This window comes from Neolamprologus multifasciatus, chromosome 1 (assembly GCF_963576455.1).
Source record: "Neolamprologus multifasciatus chromosome 1, fNeoMul1.2, whole genome shotgun sequence".
Classification (NCBI taxonomy): Eukaryota; Metazoa; Chordata; class Actinopteri; order Cichliformes; family Cichlidae; genus Neolamprologus; species Neolamprologus multifasciatus.
Genome location: NC_140439.1, coordinates 19,816,781 through 19,830,498, shown reverse-complemented (window position 1 = coordinate 19,830,498; position 13,718 = coordinate 19,816,781). Strand labels below are relative to the sequence as shown.

The 13,718-nt window shown below is 40.8% G+C and overlaps 1 protein-coding gene and 1 long non-coding RNA gene across 2 annotated transcripts in view; both read left to right on the top strand.

Moving 5' to 3' along the window:
* Positions 1-13,718, top strand: part of sbf2 (SET binding factor 2) — a 111,467-nt gene that overhangs the window by 30,654 nt on the left and 67,095 nt on the right. The window contains exons 3-6 of the mRNA XM_085163075.1: positions 6,943-7,080; positions 10,657-10,791; positions 11,189-11,299; positions 12,399-12,504. Coding sequence (XP_085019201.1) covers positions 6,943-7,080; positions 10,657-10,791; positions 11,189-11,299; positions 12,399-12,504 — 490 coding nt within the window. The remainder of the gene's footprint in view (positions 1-6,942; positions 7,081-10,656; positions 10,792-11,188; positions 11,300-12,398; positions 12,505-13,718) is intronic.
* LOC146525645 (uncharacterized) lies at positions 7,087-9,973 on the top strand. The gene is made up of 2 exons (XR_014874583.1): positions 7,087-9,321; positions 9,373-9,973. It is a non-coding gene; the product is annotated as an uncharacterized LOC146525645 (long non-coding RNA).

The following is a 13,718-nucleotide window of genomic DNA, read 5'->3' as shown; positions in this document are numbered from 1 at the left end:
CCTGTTACAAAGCTATTATCTTTCTGAGCTGGACGGCCATTGTACTGATCGACAACATCAGGATAAAGCTGTTTACCCTGCTCTTTCATGCATCACTCCATGTGCTCAGAAATGTGTTTTGATGTTTTGTGTTTACTTTTTACAGATAACCGTAACAACCATGTTTACCTACTCTTGGGTTAAAAAAGGGGGCCTGTAGTAATTTGGTGCTTTAAAACCTTAAAAATAAGGCCCATTACAATTATTCAGTCCATCTGTTTTTATATGCACGTGTCTCTACACGGCACCAGCAAAATAAAAAGTTCAGGAGAGGAAATCACAACGGCGAACAGAAATATCCTCCTCCTGATTAATGTAGCCCTCCCCCACATGCTCATTATGCACATAGAGACGATGATTACAATTAATATTTTTGTGATATTAGTGGTGATTTATTTAATGCCTTAATGGGACATCGAACTAAATTTTTACCTTGATTTGCATAGTGTTTGCAGTCACATTGACAGCAAAATCCTTGAAATCATCCACCCCCTAATTTTTAGCTTTTGTTTCCCACGTTCTAATTTTAGTCTCCTTGGTGTTCCTGTCATAAAGGATGCTGTGGTAGACAAAGCTAACCCGCCGCACATCTGACCTGTGGACACGGGAGGTGTTCAGGATGATTTTTATATGCAGTGCTGCAAAATTAGGATAGATCCTGGACTGTCTCAGTTGTGAAGATGAAGTGCTCCAAGGTCAGATGCACATCTGCAGGCAGTCTAGATTTAAATGCCAGATGTGAGTATGAACCAGATCCCGGGGAGGTATCGGGGTTCTTGGTAGAGTAAATATAATCAGAGTCCCGCTAGCTGTTATGAGAGGCACAAGTAGATTTCAAAACGTACAATAAAGCCGTATTTATAAGTGTGTCACTGTCTTTAAAGAGGATGATTTAGGGAGAGGATGATCTTATGTAATAAGTATGACAGTTATTTGGAGCAAATTGTGGCTCGCTGCTCGCTGAATCCTAATGAAGCCTAATCCTTTGTTCCACAAATATTTACTATATGTCAAGCATATCTCTGTAAATATTGAAAGGAACAACCAGTTCTGCTAAAAGCTTCGCCTTTTCATTGCCACATTCTTTAATACAAGCATGAGTACCCAAGCCGGGTACCCATGCTTGTATTTTTCCCCACGGCTGTCACAAATGTAGGAACCTGACAGGTTGTTTCGGTCTGCTGGTGTCTGTTTTTCACCCAGCTGTCATTACGTTACTTTAAAGTCGGGCAATATCAAGAACTGTCTGTAACTTTTGTACGTTTCTCTGGAAGCCAGCTCGAGTTTTTGCATTTTACGTATTGAAAGTCATAGTCAGCTTTCTCGAGTGCAGCATAATATGTGCTGTACTCGTCTACCAATACGTCACTTCTCATTTATTTACTTTGTGAAATCCCAAGCTGTAATTTTTGTTTAATGCAAGACACCTCGTTTGAATTGTGAAACCCTGTAGTGTTTAGAAGACTTTGACATCAGTTTAATCTTGTTTAAGAATTCAGTATGCTGACAAGTGATTAACATGTTCATACATGACTTATCGAGTCTGGTTGTTTCTTTTTCGTTTTGTATACAAAGTGCCAGGACTTTAAACGGTTGATTTTTACTGCTCTTTTTGTCCATTTTGACATATTCCATCATCACAATGGGAGAATTTATTAGATTATGATTGTTTTCATACTACTCAGGTGGTTTTAATATCATTTTTCCCGCTTGATACTACTATTAAATAGTATGGGGAAAGTCCATGGACTTTCCTTGGATTCCGACAGGGAATTTTTCTACTCTAGAGTACATTTTTATGGCAGATTCCTGACTGAACTATGATTCAACCTATTTATTCTTGGAAGATATAGAGTCTATTAACCTACTTTTGACTGAATTGGCACCGGAGAGTCAATCTAAACTTTGGGATCCCACATGCCAAACCGTGAACATCCCATATTAACTCAAGGTGAGGCTGAAGTAGTAAGGTTTGGGTACAGGATGAACTGACAGTGGGTTGATTTATAAATAGGAATGTTTAATTCTCCAGTGGGATGTTTAGTTTTTTTCCCGTCTCTGCATTTCTATTTTCAAGCTGCTTGTGGTGAGCTGCCTGGTTTTCATTTATGCAGTGTTTTTGAAGTAAAGTATTTGCCCTCAAGCAAAGCTGTCCTTTGCAAGCTTGTGGTGGGACTGTGCGTGGCATTAAAAAAAAAGATTTTTGCTTGAAATACATGTTGTAGCAGGGTCCTTTTCCAGTGTTACATTTCTTACACATGTGGTATTTATGAAGCACGGAATTCTGTGTACATTACTGCATTAGTGTTTGCCATATTTGCTAGATGAGTCTTACTTCACTGCCTGACTTGACATTTTTACTTTTTTTTTTTTTTACATGCTGTGCTCTATCATGGTTGTCTAAAAATAATCTATCTTTAAAATGAACCATATGTCCCCTGTATTACATAACAGATCTGTAAAGTAAACCAGACTTTCAAACTAGCAGAGCTGAGGAGATCAGATGTCACCTCAGAGGCTTTTGTGATGCATCTGTGCTGCAGTAAAGTGAATTAAGTCACTGTAACCATGGAGAAGTGTTTGGGAGTTATGGTGTGGGAGGGTTTTTTTTTTCTTTTGTTTGTTTTTTTGTTGACCGTTTCATTTCCTGTCATCATCTGGGTGTCCTTGAGTGAAGGAGATGAGGTGTGTGTGGGGTGGACGTAAGCATGTTTGTTCGCTCGCAGCCATCTCTGGTTGTTTTGTCCGTTGCTCATCCTGCAGACCTGATAAAGATGGAATCCTGGCTAGGCTGCACGCCGCTGACCTTCTCACCCCCTGGCCAGCCCCTGACACCTTGCACTTCACTTTCCGTCATTGTGTTGTCTTCCTGGCATGCTTCCACAAGAATGGGGAAAGAGCAAGGTAGAGGGAAGAGGATGATGGAAGCACGTGGTGTAGGGCACATCTGCTGTTAGGTTTTCCTGGTAGCATTGTCTTGGAATTCTTTAAAAGTTGAAGTTGTTTTTTTTTTATGTGTTTCCTTTCAGTGACACCTGCTTTAGGATGTGAGAACAGTTATTTTTGGAAATGCAAATGTTAGTGTGTGTGAACTCAGCTTCTGTGTTTTGTATGTGTTGTCATTTTAAAAACCACCCATATTCCTGCATTTTCTGGGTCTCTCCCTCTGTCTCATACACAAAAAGTTGCCTATATAATTAGAGGATTGTAGAGGAAAATATTTTCCTTTTTCTCTCATCCACTTTGGGTTATTCTTGTTGACGATCAGATTAGAGGAGACAGCTCGGTCTATACACATTTTATTGCTGCGGAGAGAAAACATGCGAGAACTTTTGGATGTAGTAACCTAACCAGAGTATGAAATAATTCTCTCGTGGAGGATTTGCGGGATAGAGTTCATTTGTGGTGACGGGAACTCTTTCAAGGTTTTATGACCCTTCAGAGTCTGTTTGTATTTCTCCTAGTACAGGACTCTGAAATGTTGTGTTCATAATGAAAACACTTAAACCCCACTTTCCAGTCATGTTTCAATTGTGTCATACTGGTGGAAAACAAAGCTGACTTAAAGGGGCGATATCGTTGACTCTTTTTCCTTAGTCATCGTTAGTAATGGCGGCTGCCCCTGTTTAAGCTGGCCGCACCAACCTAAGCAAGCTTTAATCACTTGTCATAATATAAGAATGTTGCCGTGTCTTGTTCAGGCAATGCAGCTGTGTTCCTTCTTTTTTTCTCTCTCTCGCTTTTGATTGGTGCTGTGACGATGCTTAGCAGGTCAGACTGTATATCTAATATCACTGACTGAGGTGGTGAATTGTGGTGTTGGGAGTAGGTCATGCTGGGCTGTAGCACATGATGCGACGTGGTAGGTTTAGCTGGAGGGCTGCAGTCAGCTCGCCTCTGACATCAGCAGAGCAAGTGTGTCCCAGAGATCCTTTGTCATTTGAGTGAGATCTAATTTTGGACCAGGAGATGTCCTTTCTCTTAGCTGTATAAAGGCTAAACTGTTAGCACGTGTTGCTCTGTAATTGATTCCCGTGTCATGCTATAGGTCAGTGTGTAGCCTATGTCTGATCCTGTCAGTCAGTGCTTTCACCTTTTGTTACCTTCTGCTTGGTCTCTGGAATCTATCTGTCCTATATAGCAGTTACTGTTTCTGTTTGAAGAATGTAGCATAGAAGGAAACAAATGCAGTTTTGCAGGCAGACCTAAACCTCTACATAAAAGTTCGGTTTGTGGTTAGCTTCTGGATCTGAAAAGTGAATCCAGCAAGGATTTTCCCCAATTCTGAATTCCTGCTAATAGCCTGCAGGGGGTAACTCCATTCATGGCAAAGAACCCCCCACCCCACATTTTATTCACTTCCTTTTTAAAGAGGAATAACTTAAGAAAAGTCTTACTATCGGTATATCCACACTTAATTACAAATCACATAGGATTTCTTCGGATTGATGTTTTACATGCAGTTGATTTAAAATGACAACATTTGTGAAAAGCATTGCAGACCTTCAGAGATGCCCTTCCTTTCTATTAGGTTGCAGAGATACAGCATCAGTATACTCAACTTACTTGAAATAGTTTTAATCAAGCAGACAACAGTCACCATATGTGAACACCTTAGTGTAGGATCCAAACTCAGTTGTTGCACAGGCCTGAAACTTGTAGCGTCATAAGCATTGAATGTTTAAAACCTCGGAAATGAGACACGTTTTTATAAAAATGCAGCTGCGTAGGATACGTGGAATCACTTTCTTTGTAGAGTCCGAATTGGATCCAGCTACATCAAAGATACACAGTCATGTTTTATGTAGACAGTGATAAGTTGCATGTAAATTGATGTCTGTCTGGAAGCATTGGTCCCTGAATACCATGAAGTTTAAACACCAAACTCAGTCAAGTGTCTTTGAACCTGTGCCAGCCCTGAAGTGTCTCTGCAGACCTACAGGAGAGAAACCCCTGACTTAATAAACACTTATTTAACATTATGGAAGGCAATTCATCATTTCACCATCACCTTTTCATCTGCTGCCTGCATGTCACCATGTCATAGTCCCCATCTCACACATATGTTCACCACTACGGAAACACACATGGAGAAATACAACACACACACAGACACACACACACAGGATGTTATTATCTCCTGTGATCTTCTGAGCTATGTGGTCCCAAATGTGTTTGTCTCTTTTTTGACAACAATGAATGGCATAGTTGGAATACTTTAGGACAGGAGCACAGTTATCCGCACTTGTCCTTGGATCCTGTCTGGCCCGAGCATTCATGCACAAACACACACACACACACACTCCTCCCCACAATGCAGGTTTAACAGATTTCCTGTGGGCTATTGTATCTGCTAGAAGATGGCATCCTGGTCTGAACCTCCAGGTTGAACAGGCCCCTTGTCCCCCTCCCATCTCTCTCTTTCCTCCCTTCCTCTCTTAATCTCTGTTTTCCATCCCTCCCCTTTAATTCCCTTTTCTCCTTTTTTTAAATTTTTTTTTTTAGTTGACCTCTTATCATTTGCTGCCCAAGAGACACTACCTCGTGTACAGAGCCAGCTATCTACCCATCTGTTCATCTGTTTTTGCCCTCAGCTGCCCCTCCTTAACCCGGTCTCCTCTCTTCCTCCATGTGTCCGGTGATCCCCTGCGTAACCCCTGAGGAGCAGTCTAAACACCATTTTCAAAACCAGAGCCAGTTGGGCCTCCTGCAAAAACAAGAGAAGGATCAGACACAAACACTCAACTCTCTGACCAAATGCCTGCCTGCCCCTCATACTTTGGCCCTCTGTTCTCTCGTGTGCCACGTGGCTTATTTATTCCTTTTTCTTTTTGTTTTTGGGAAGATAAACTATTCAAAGTTTATCTATAAGAACAAATAATTCATCTATTTCTCCAAACAGTGGGCGGGTTTATTTTCAGCTTGAAGAATTGCAAGTGTTTATGTGAAGGCAACATCAACAGCAATTTATGTCTCTAACTATAAAGTCAATAGATTGATAAACCGGTTTTGTCTAACTAAACAACGTATCGGGAAAAGCTTGTTTTTTTCCCCACACTTTGCAGATGTTTTGTGTCAGGATTGGAGATGACTCACGCTGTTGTTGCTCTGGGACCTAAAACCAGTTTAAAATGCTTCTTATTATTGTAATGGTCTCGCTCTGAGTTTCTGTGCCCACAGTTTTCTAAAAATGGCTCAGTTTTGTCACGCATAGAAAATTATTGATTTGTGTGATACTTAAATCGTCAGTAAACAGGAATGTCTGGAAGTCTAAATAATAAGTCATTCCAGGAAGATTTTGGGAGAACAGGACTCTCTCATACCCCGGACAGTCTGAATCAATAAAACGGTGTAACAGAGAGGTCTGCCTTTCAGATGTGTTGTTTTCTTAAATGATGATTCATACAAAAATCTGAATAAGAAATTGGAACAGTAGGATAAATAAATATTTGTTGTTATTCTCAGTTTTAGCTTTGATTTAATGTATAAAGTTGCTTAATTCCTGTTTTTTGTTTTGGAGGTTTTTTTGTCCCTGTAAGTCTTGTGTGCGACATTTCCTCTCATGCTCAGACCTTCAATTAGAACAAGCACCATCGCTGACGATTTTTAAAGAAAATACATTCTCAACATGCCACTTCCTGCTCTGTGGCATGCATAGGAGATGAAATTGCAACCCCAGAGCAGGACATCCTGTCTTTGCTCTTTATGGGGGCGTTGGGATTCAGCTAGGACCTGCTGCAGTATTTCACAGTAATTTGAAGGTTTGATTGGTTTACCAGCAAAAAGTCTCAGTGACCACTGAATTTATTAAAAAAAATCAAAAGTAACCAAATGTTACTGTAAGTGAGATGTGATTCTGTGGATTCCTCTGTGACGTCATTTTACTGTTTTTTGGCTTTTCAGTTCTGCCAGCCTGGAGGCTGGAGGCTGTCCAGAGATCGGAAAGCACCCACCTTCTTCACCGTTGTGCTGACAGATATCGATTCAGACCGACACTACTGCTCCTGCCTCACTTTCTTCGAGGCCGAGGTCAACCTGCAGGTACTCCACAGTCTCTACCTTTGACCAAAATGTGGACTACATGAACTTATCTGCAGTCTCATTTCAGCTTAGAGAGTTTCTCCTTTATTCCCTGCTCAGTCTGAACCCACCACCGTTTACAGGTCCACACAAACATGTCATGTGTAAAGTGGAGTGGACAAGAACCCGTTGGCGATAGTATTCAATTTTTACTAGAATTGCAGCAGAAGCCTTCAAACAAGCATTATGTGCCACTGAGTAAAAGAGAGAAATCATAATGTACTGTTGGAGTTTTTCAGCCTTGTCAACTCACTTGATCATTTTATGTTTCATCTTAAAAACTTTTGCGAACAGCTGGAAGTGAAATACCTTCCAGCTGCTCTATCTTTGCTTTTTCCTAGTTTTTAGCTTCTTAAATGCTACATTAGCTCCCCTGTTAGCAATCAGTGCAGTGTTAGTGATGTGTTAGCTGTAACCAACATCATCTCATCATCAGTGATCGCATTGATATTTGATCAAAATGTCAGATCAGTGCATCACCTGTAACCCCTTGAGCTGCCATGTGAGCCACAGTAATAATACAAATCTACAGTCACCTGTCCTCTTTAGTAGAAAGCAGTGCATGAGATCATCACATTGTAAGCCCCTGATATCAAAATGTTGAAGTCAGTTTCTTCCTCTTCCCCAAAACAAGGTCACTGTCATTCTTGTGTGCTTTTCATAACCATTAGACACCCTTAGGGATATGAAGCTTGGGCAATGTGACTTTCTGTTTTCATTTTAGGCTTATTGATTTGCTTTTTGTTTTTGTTTTTTTGCCATCTTTGGCACTCTTCTTTAGTTCTCAGGAATGCTTGTCGCGTGGTTGATGTCTTCCAGAAAGTCAGGCGTTATTATAAAACAGCTTGTTTGCATCCAGCCTAATAAATTGTGACTTGGCCGAGGAAAGACAGGATAACCTCTGCTCCCCTTCGGCATGTGATTTACTCATGCATACAAGACTGCATTTGATTGCAGATTAGTGGTCACGGCACCAATGTCCAAAACCCCCATAAATTATTGATTACTACAGATTAGTTTCATTGGGATCATTTTCATACTTACCAGTGATCTTGTTAACTTCTCTCCCTGCCAGAGGCCCACACAATACCAAGATAATTGTTTCACTGTGTTGGCCTTTGTTGGAGGCCTTAAATGACTCTTTGTCACTCTGCCCACTGTGACCTCACATCCTTTTGCATGTGGAAGGCAGTCATCAATCACATTCCACTTATATCAGTTTAACATCTTTGAGGGAAATTTGAAATCGAGCCCCGTAAGAGAAATGTGTCAACTTCAAAATAGCAATGAGTCACTTTGGTGGAATGCCTGAATTCAGCTCTGTTGTAGTGCATCCTTTTCTCATTAGCATTTGAACTTGTTGTGTGAATCACATTATAATTACATTTGTATTAAAGCATGCCTCAGTTTGCATAACTGAGTGCATTTTTTCCACTTTGACACATCAAAGTAAAGAAAATAACCTGACAATGGGCAGAAATCTCAATGCTCGCCTCTTGTTGGTGAAGTCTGTGAAAAGCATGTTAGGGTTTACAGATAAGTGGATCACCCTCATTATCCTCATAGTGAAGCTAGCTGTCATGTTCATCCTTTCAGTTCTTACACAATGGCTTTGTGAAGAGTAGGAGGACTTTAGCGACAGGATTTCACTTTAACACGAGGATGACCTCTGGAAATTCTATTTCATGCAGACATAGTTGAATTTTGATAATGCTCCACATATTTAGCAGACATGATCGAGCCTACAGGGAGAACTCGTGCTATGCTCAAAAAACACATTTTTGAACACTTTTTTGTGGCACTAGAGGAGTGTAAACGTATGTATAATCACAGAGCAGGTGTGTTTCAACATGTAAACTTTGTTGCCAGGTTGGAAAAGTGGATTTCTTAATCTTTTCACTCAGTCAAAAATCCCACACCTGAAGCAGTATTTTAATCAGTAATACATGTGCAAGAGTCCCTGATGCCACGTGGAATGCTTCAATCCATTGAGTTATGGACATTGGACCTCTGGGGGTGTCTGGCACTGGGACATTGGCAGCAGATCATTTTGGGGGCCTTGAGAATCGGGTTGTTTTAGCTTTTTTTCCAGTTAAAATGGGTCAAGGCCTTGAACTCTTTGCTATGCTGCTGGTGATGGAGTGATTCTGAAGCAGATTTTGTAATGTTGTCAGCCACATTGTCCTGAAGGGGAGTCACGGAGTGCCTTTTTCCCCATGGTGGGGGGCATGCTTGTTTTACAATAATATTTAGATGTCTCATGTATGCCCAAGTGCCGTCCTTCTTGGAAAGAATCAGGGCTTCCAAGCAGAGCGTTGCACTGATTTTGATGTTGGCACATAATGTATTAGTTTATAAAGTGAGAAGTTAATCTAATTAATTTTGAAGCTATCTTTAGGCTTTTAAAAAAAACATGAAAACAATACAGTTTGTCTTACAGTTTAACTGATACGCTTCACTCAAACAGATTAAACTAACTGAGATGTTTGTGTCTGATAGAGAGACACTTGACCGAGATGCGTGTCTGCTTGGTGTAGATTACATGCTGTAGCATAAAGACTGACCCTATAAACGTTTATTATCCACAACACGGCCTTATCTTTTATCTGTCTGGCTCATATTAATCATTAGGTCAGGCTATATTTGGTCTCATCGAGACCATCGGGGTACCTCAAACATTCCAGCGTTCACTTTAGAGCGCTGAAGATCTTCTTGAAACGTGAGGGTGTTTTAACAGTCTTAACTCTCTGAGTTGACGTCTTTATCTGCTCAGCTAGATTTTAGAGAGCGTCCAGACAGGCAGCGCAGGAATGTATTTTGTTAAATAATTGAACCAACCCCCCCCCCCCCCCCCCCCCCCCCCCCCCCAAATTCTCAGATGGATAGAACAGATATTTTGATCCTGCACTCCTTGGTGCTGGAGATACCTAAGCCCTTGCGGCATGTTTTGACTGCCTGGAGAAATATACTAGACTGTGATAAAGGCTTTAGTTTGGAATGAGCACCGAGAGATTGGCGTATCAGTGTTGTAATGCAGCTCGTGGATCTCAATAGAGACCAGATCGAAACTGTAAATTTTCTATCTTGCACAACAGATACTAAGCGCTGTGCAGTTGTTAACTTGTTTGGTATTTTTGTCACTGATGTTTTGCATTTGCTGTATTATGATGTGATCCTAGGAGAGAAGGAGTATGAACTTCCTAAAGTCATTTTTGACTCTTCTGTAAGCAAATCTCATTTAATCTTGGTCCCTTTGGAGAAATCTTTTATTAGAATCATCGTAATTGAAGAAATTAACAGAGTGGCTCCGCTGGCTGTACTAAAATGCAACATTGTGAAAGAGGATAATTAATTGTCCAGCCTTTCATGAATGGTTTTTTTTTTTCTGCTCAGTGTAGACAAAGGAGGATTTTTAACATTTCTTTGGGCTGTATTCAATTCAGTTAAAGGCCATTTTATTTATACAGTGCCAAATCACAACAGTCACCTCAAGGTGCTTCTTATTATAAAGTAACGACTGCTCTTTTTATGTTTCAGGGATCAAAGAACATTGAAGCTGATGGCGATGAAGATGAGGAGGCAGAAGTGGATGGCCTGATCCAGCCAGCTCAAGTGTTTGCACCAAAAAGTCTCATTCTCGTGTCCAGGCTGGATTATCCCGAAATATTCCGGGTAATAAGACACCGCACGATTAAATCTTGATTTAAAAAATGTTTTTTCTGACCGTTCGGAAGAATTCTCAGAATTTTTGTCAACCTGATTTTCGTCTTGCAGATACTAATCTGCTTTGTTCTGTCTGTAAAATGGGTGTAGTGTAGGCATGCACTTCAGAAAGTACAGGAGTCTCAGGTGCATAAGAAACTTTGAGCCTTTCATTAAGGTCAGTTTGTGCTGGCGTAAGGCCAGTCATACCATCCATGGTAATAACCTTACTAGCAGACCTTACCTACTGAGGATCCTTTGCTCTTGGCCCAAAAAGAGGAAATGCAGACACTTATTAAGCACATTGATGGTTGCTTCTTTCCTTTTTCTCCATGTCTTAGTTGTCTTCCACATGTTGTTCTTACAGGGGTGCTTAGGGCTGATCTACACGGTCTACATCGATAGCCTGAGTTTCCCTTTGGAGGGATTGGTGGCCAACCTTTTTACGTTCTTGGTTCCTGTTGCTGGTGGATCTCAGGTAAGTCTGACCTAAGAGAGAATATGTCCACATATCACTGTCTAGCTCTGCTGTTGGATGGTTTTTCAAGGAGGGGTCACAGGTCCAGGACTTTGTGCTAGTTGGTAGTTAATGTCAACCCTGCTCTGCTTTGAGCCAGATTGTAAGTGGATGACTGAGGTTCAGTGATGCAGACTGATGTTTGCTTTGCAGCCAGTCACCACCATCATGTTCAGGGTTCAGGCGAAGTTCTAGTCTACTCGTCTAGTCTGCCATGAAATAAACTCTTAGAGTGGAGCAAGAAAGAAAATCTCTTGAACTTTATCTGTAGCATTTTTGAGGACTGTACTGCACTGTCACTGCATTAGGATCCCTCTTGATATCATAAAGTATTTTGGTGGCCAAATGTCAGAAGAAAAGGCTCCGTTAAGCTAGGCATAAGATAATTTATTTAACACCCGGAACAAAAACGCAGCCCGCTCATTCTGCCACAGCGGGTTTCTCGCTTTCTCATCTGATTTTGTTTTAAATGATGGATAATGTGCTGTTAGAAGGAAGAATTTGGCCCCTTCTGTTCTCTAGCAAGATGCCACTAAAAAATCTCATGTCCTCAGGTCTGCCAGACCCAAGCAGACTCATTTGTCAAAACAAAACACAGTTGAACATACAGGTATGCCAGGAATTGTGTGAATGAGGACCCCATGAGACCTTTATATGATACTGTGAGATTATATCAGAGGATACCTGCACACAGTCTGAATCAGGATGTATTTGTGAGAATAATTAAAGCACAGCTTTTAGGTGACTGATTAGAGTCTGTGTTGATCTGAACAACACGTACACACCTTGGAAATATGTTTTTTAATCTTTGCAGTGCATGAATCATTTTTTATATTGATGCAGCTGTGCACCATATCAGTTGTGTTTTTGATTAGTGAGAAAAAGACTTATTCAGATGGTCCACACAGTGTTTGCATTGAATAGAATGCATCTTCTTCATGCCCCACGGGCTCAGAGCAGTCCTGTGACTGTCAGTCGTCGGACTTCTCGACCCTGTAGACGTCGTTAAAATGTTCTATTGCTGTTGTCTGACTGTCACGCCCTTTTTTTCTGTTTACAGAAGCTATTTAGCCTGGGAGCAGGAGACCGTCAGCTCATCCAGACACCCCTGAACGACACGCTGCCCGTTACATCCAAGAGTATTGCTCTACTCTTCCAGCAGTTGGGTGGGTCAAGGCACTGTGATAACTACTAACCAGCAATCATGAGTCACAACATGACTTGACATGACTTCATTGTTGTATCTGAAATGAAATGACTAAATGTCTTGTCATGTATTTATTAACATTACCCTGCTGCAGTTTATCATGTACTGTAGACTAAATCACCATGTAGGTATTTCTAGTAGCTATTATAATCTGACAGCAGTCACATTTAAAAACATAAGTTTTAAAGCATTCAATGTCTCAGCTTATTTAGTAAAATGCCTTTATGCTTGACATATTTCACATTTATTCTTATCAGATTTTTAAATGCTCTGTGTAACTTTGCTAATCACCTAGTGGCAAACTCCACTACTGTAGGACTTTTGCGGTGAGCCATTAAGAGCTCGGATTAGTTCTACATGAAATGCATCTCAAGCACGGCTGTGCGTTTTTCTCTGTGTCCCATCAATGTTTCTGTAATTTTGTCTGGGTAGAAGGAGCCAATAATGAAGATTTGATTAGGTTTTGTGGTTTCGGATTGCATTGTTTGCACAATATGTTAATGGTCCAGACTTAAATGATTTGAACAGGCGATACGTGCTCTGGTAAAGAACTGACGTGCCTGATTCGCAATGACTCAATCATGAAGGAGTCCAGCCGTATTTAGGGAGTGTGTCTATTGTTTTTCTTAGCGCTCCAAAAAAAACCCCGCAAATTGGCAAAAGCCACGCTGTGAGCTTTCTGCATTATGTTTGCAGATTTTGGGGTTATTCCTAAACAGCGGGGCTTATTTCACTTTTTGCATATGTAAGCCGAGAGTGTGATTAAATCTAATTCACCTGAAATCTGACTTGTAATGGAAAGTTGGCCCTCATTTGGTCTCTCTTGATTAGGAGAATGTGCTTCACATCAGAGTAGATTCTGTATCCTGAATGTATTAACACCATCCTCGTTTTGTTTGGAAGCAGCAAGGGGTTTGGGGGGGGGGGGGGTGTTCTTACACGATATATGCAATTAGGGTCATGTCAGAGCATGCGTTTGTTGCCAATTTGGATACACAAAACAAAATAATGTTGACATAATAACGAATCACGACCAGTCAGTTTTCCTAAACCTGCTTCCTTTAATCAGGAGGGTACATTTGCAGTTCAGAGCAGCAAGTAGGATACAGTACATGTGTGCTGGAAAGATGAACTGCACATGTTAGTTTCTTTCTAATGTTTAGAGTCACATAC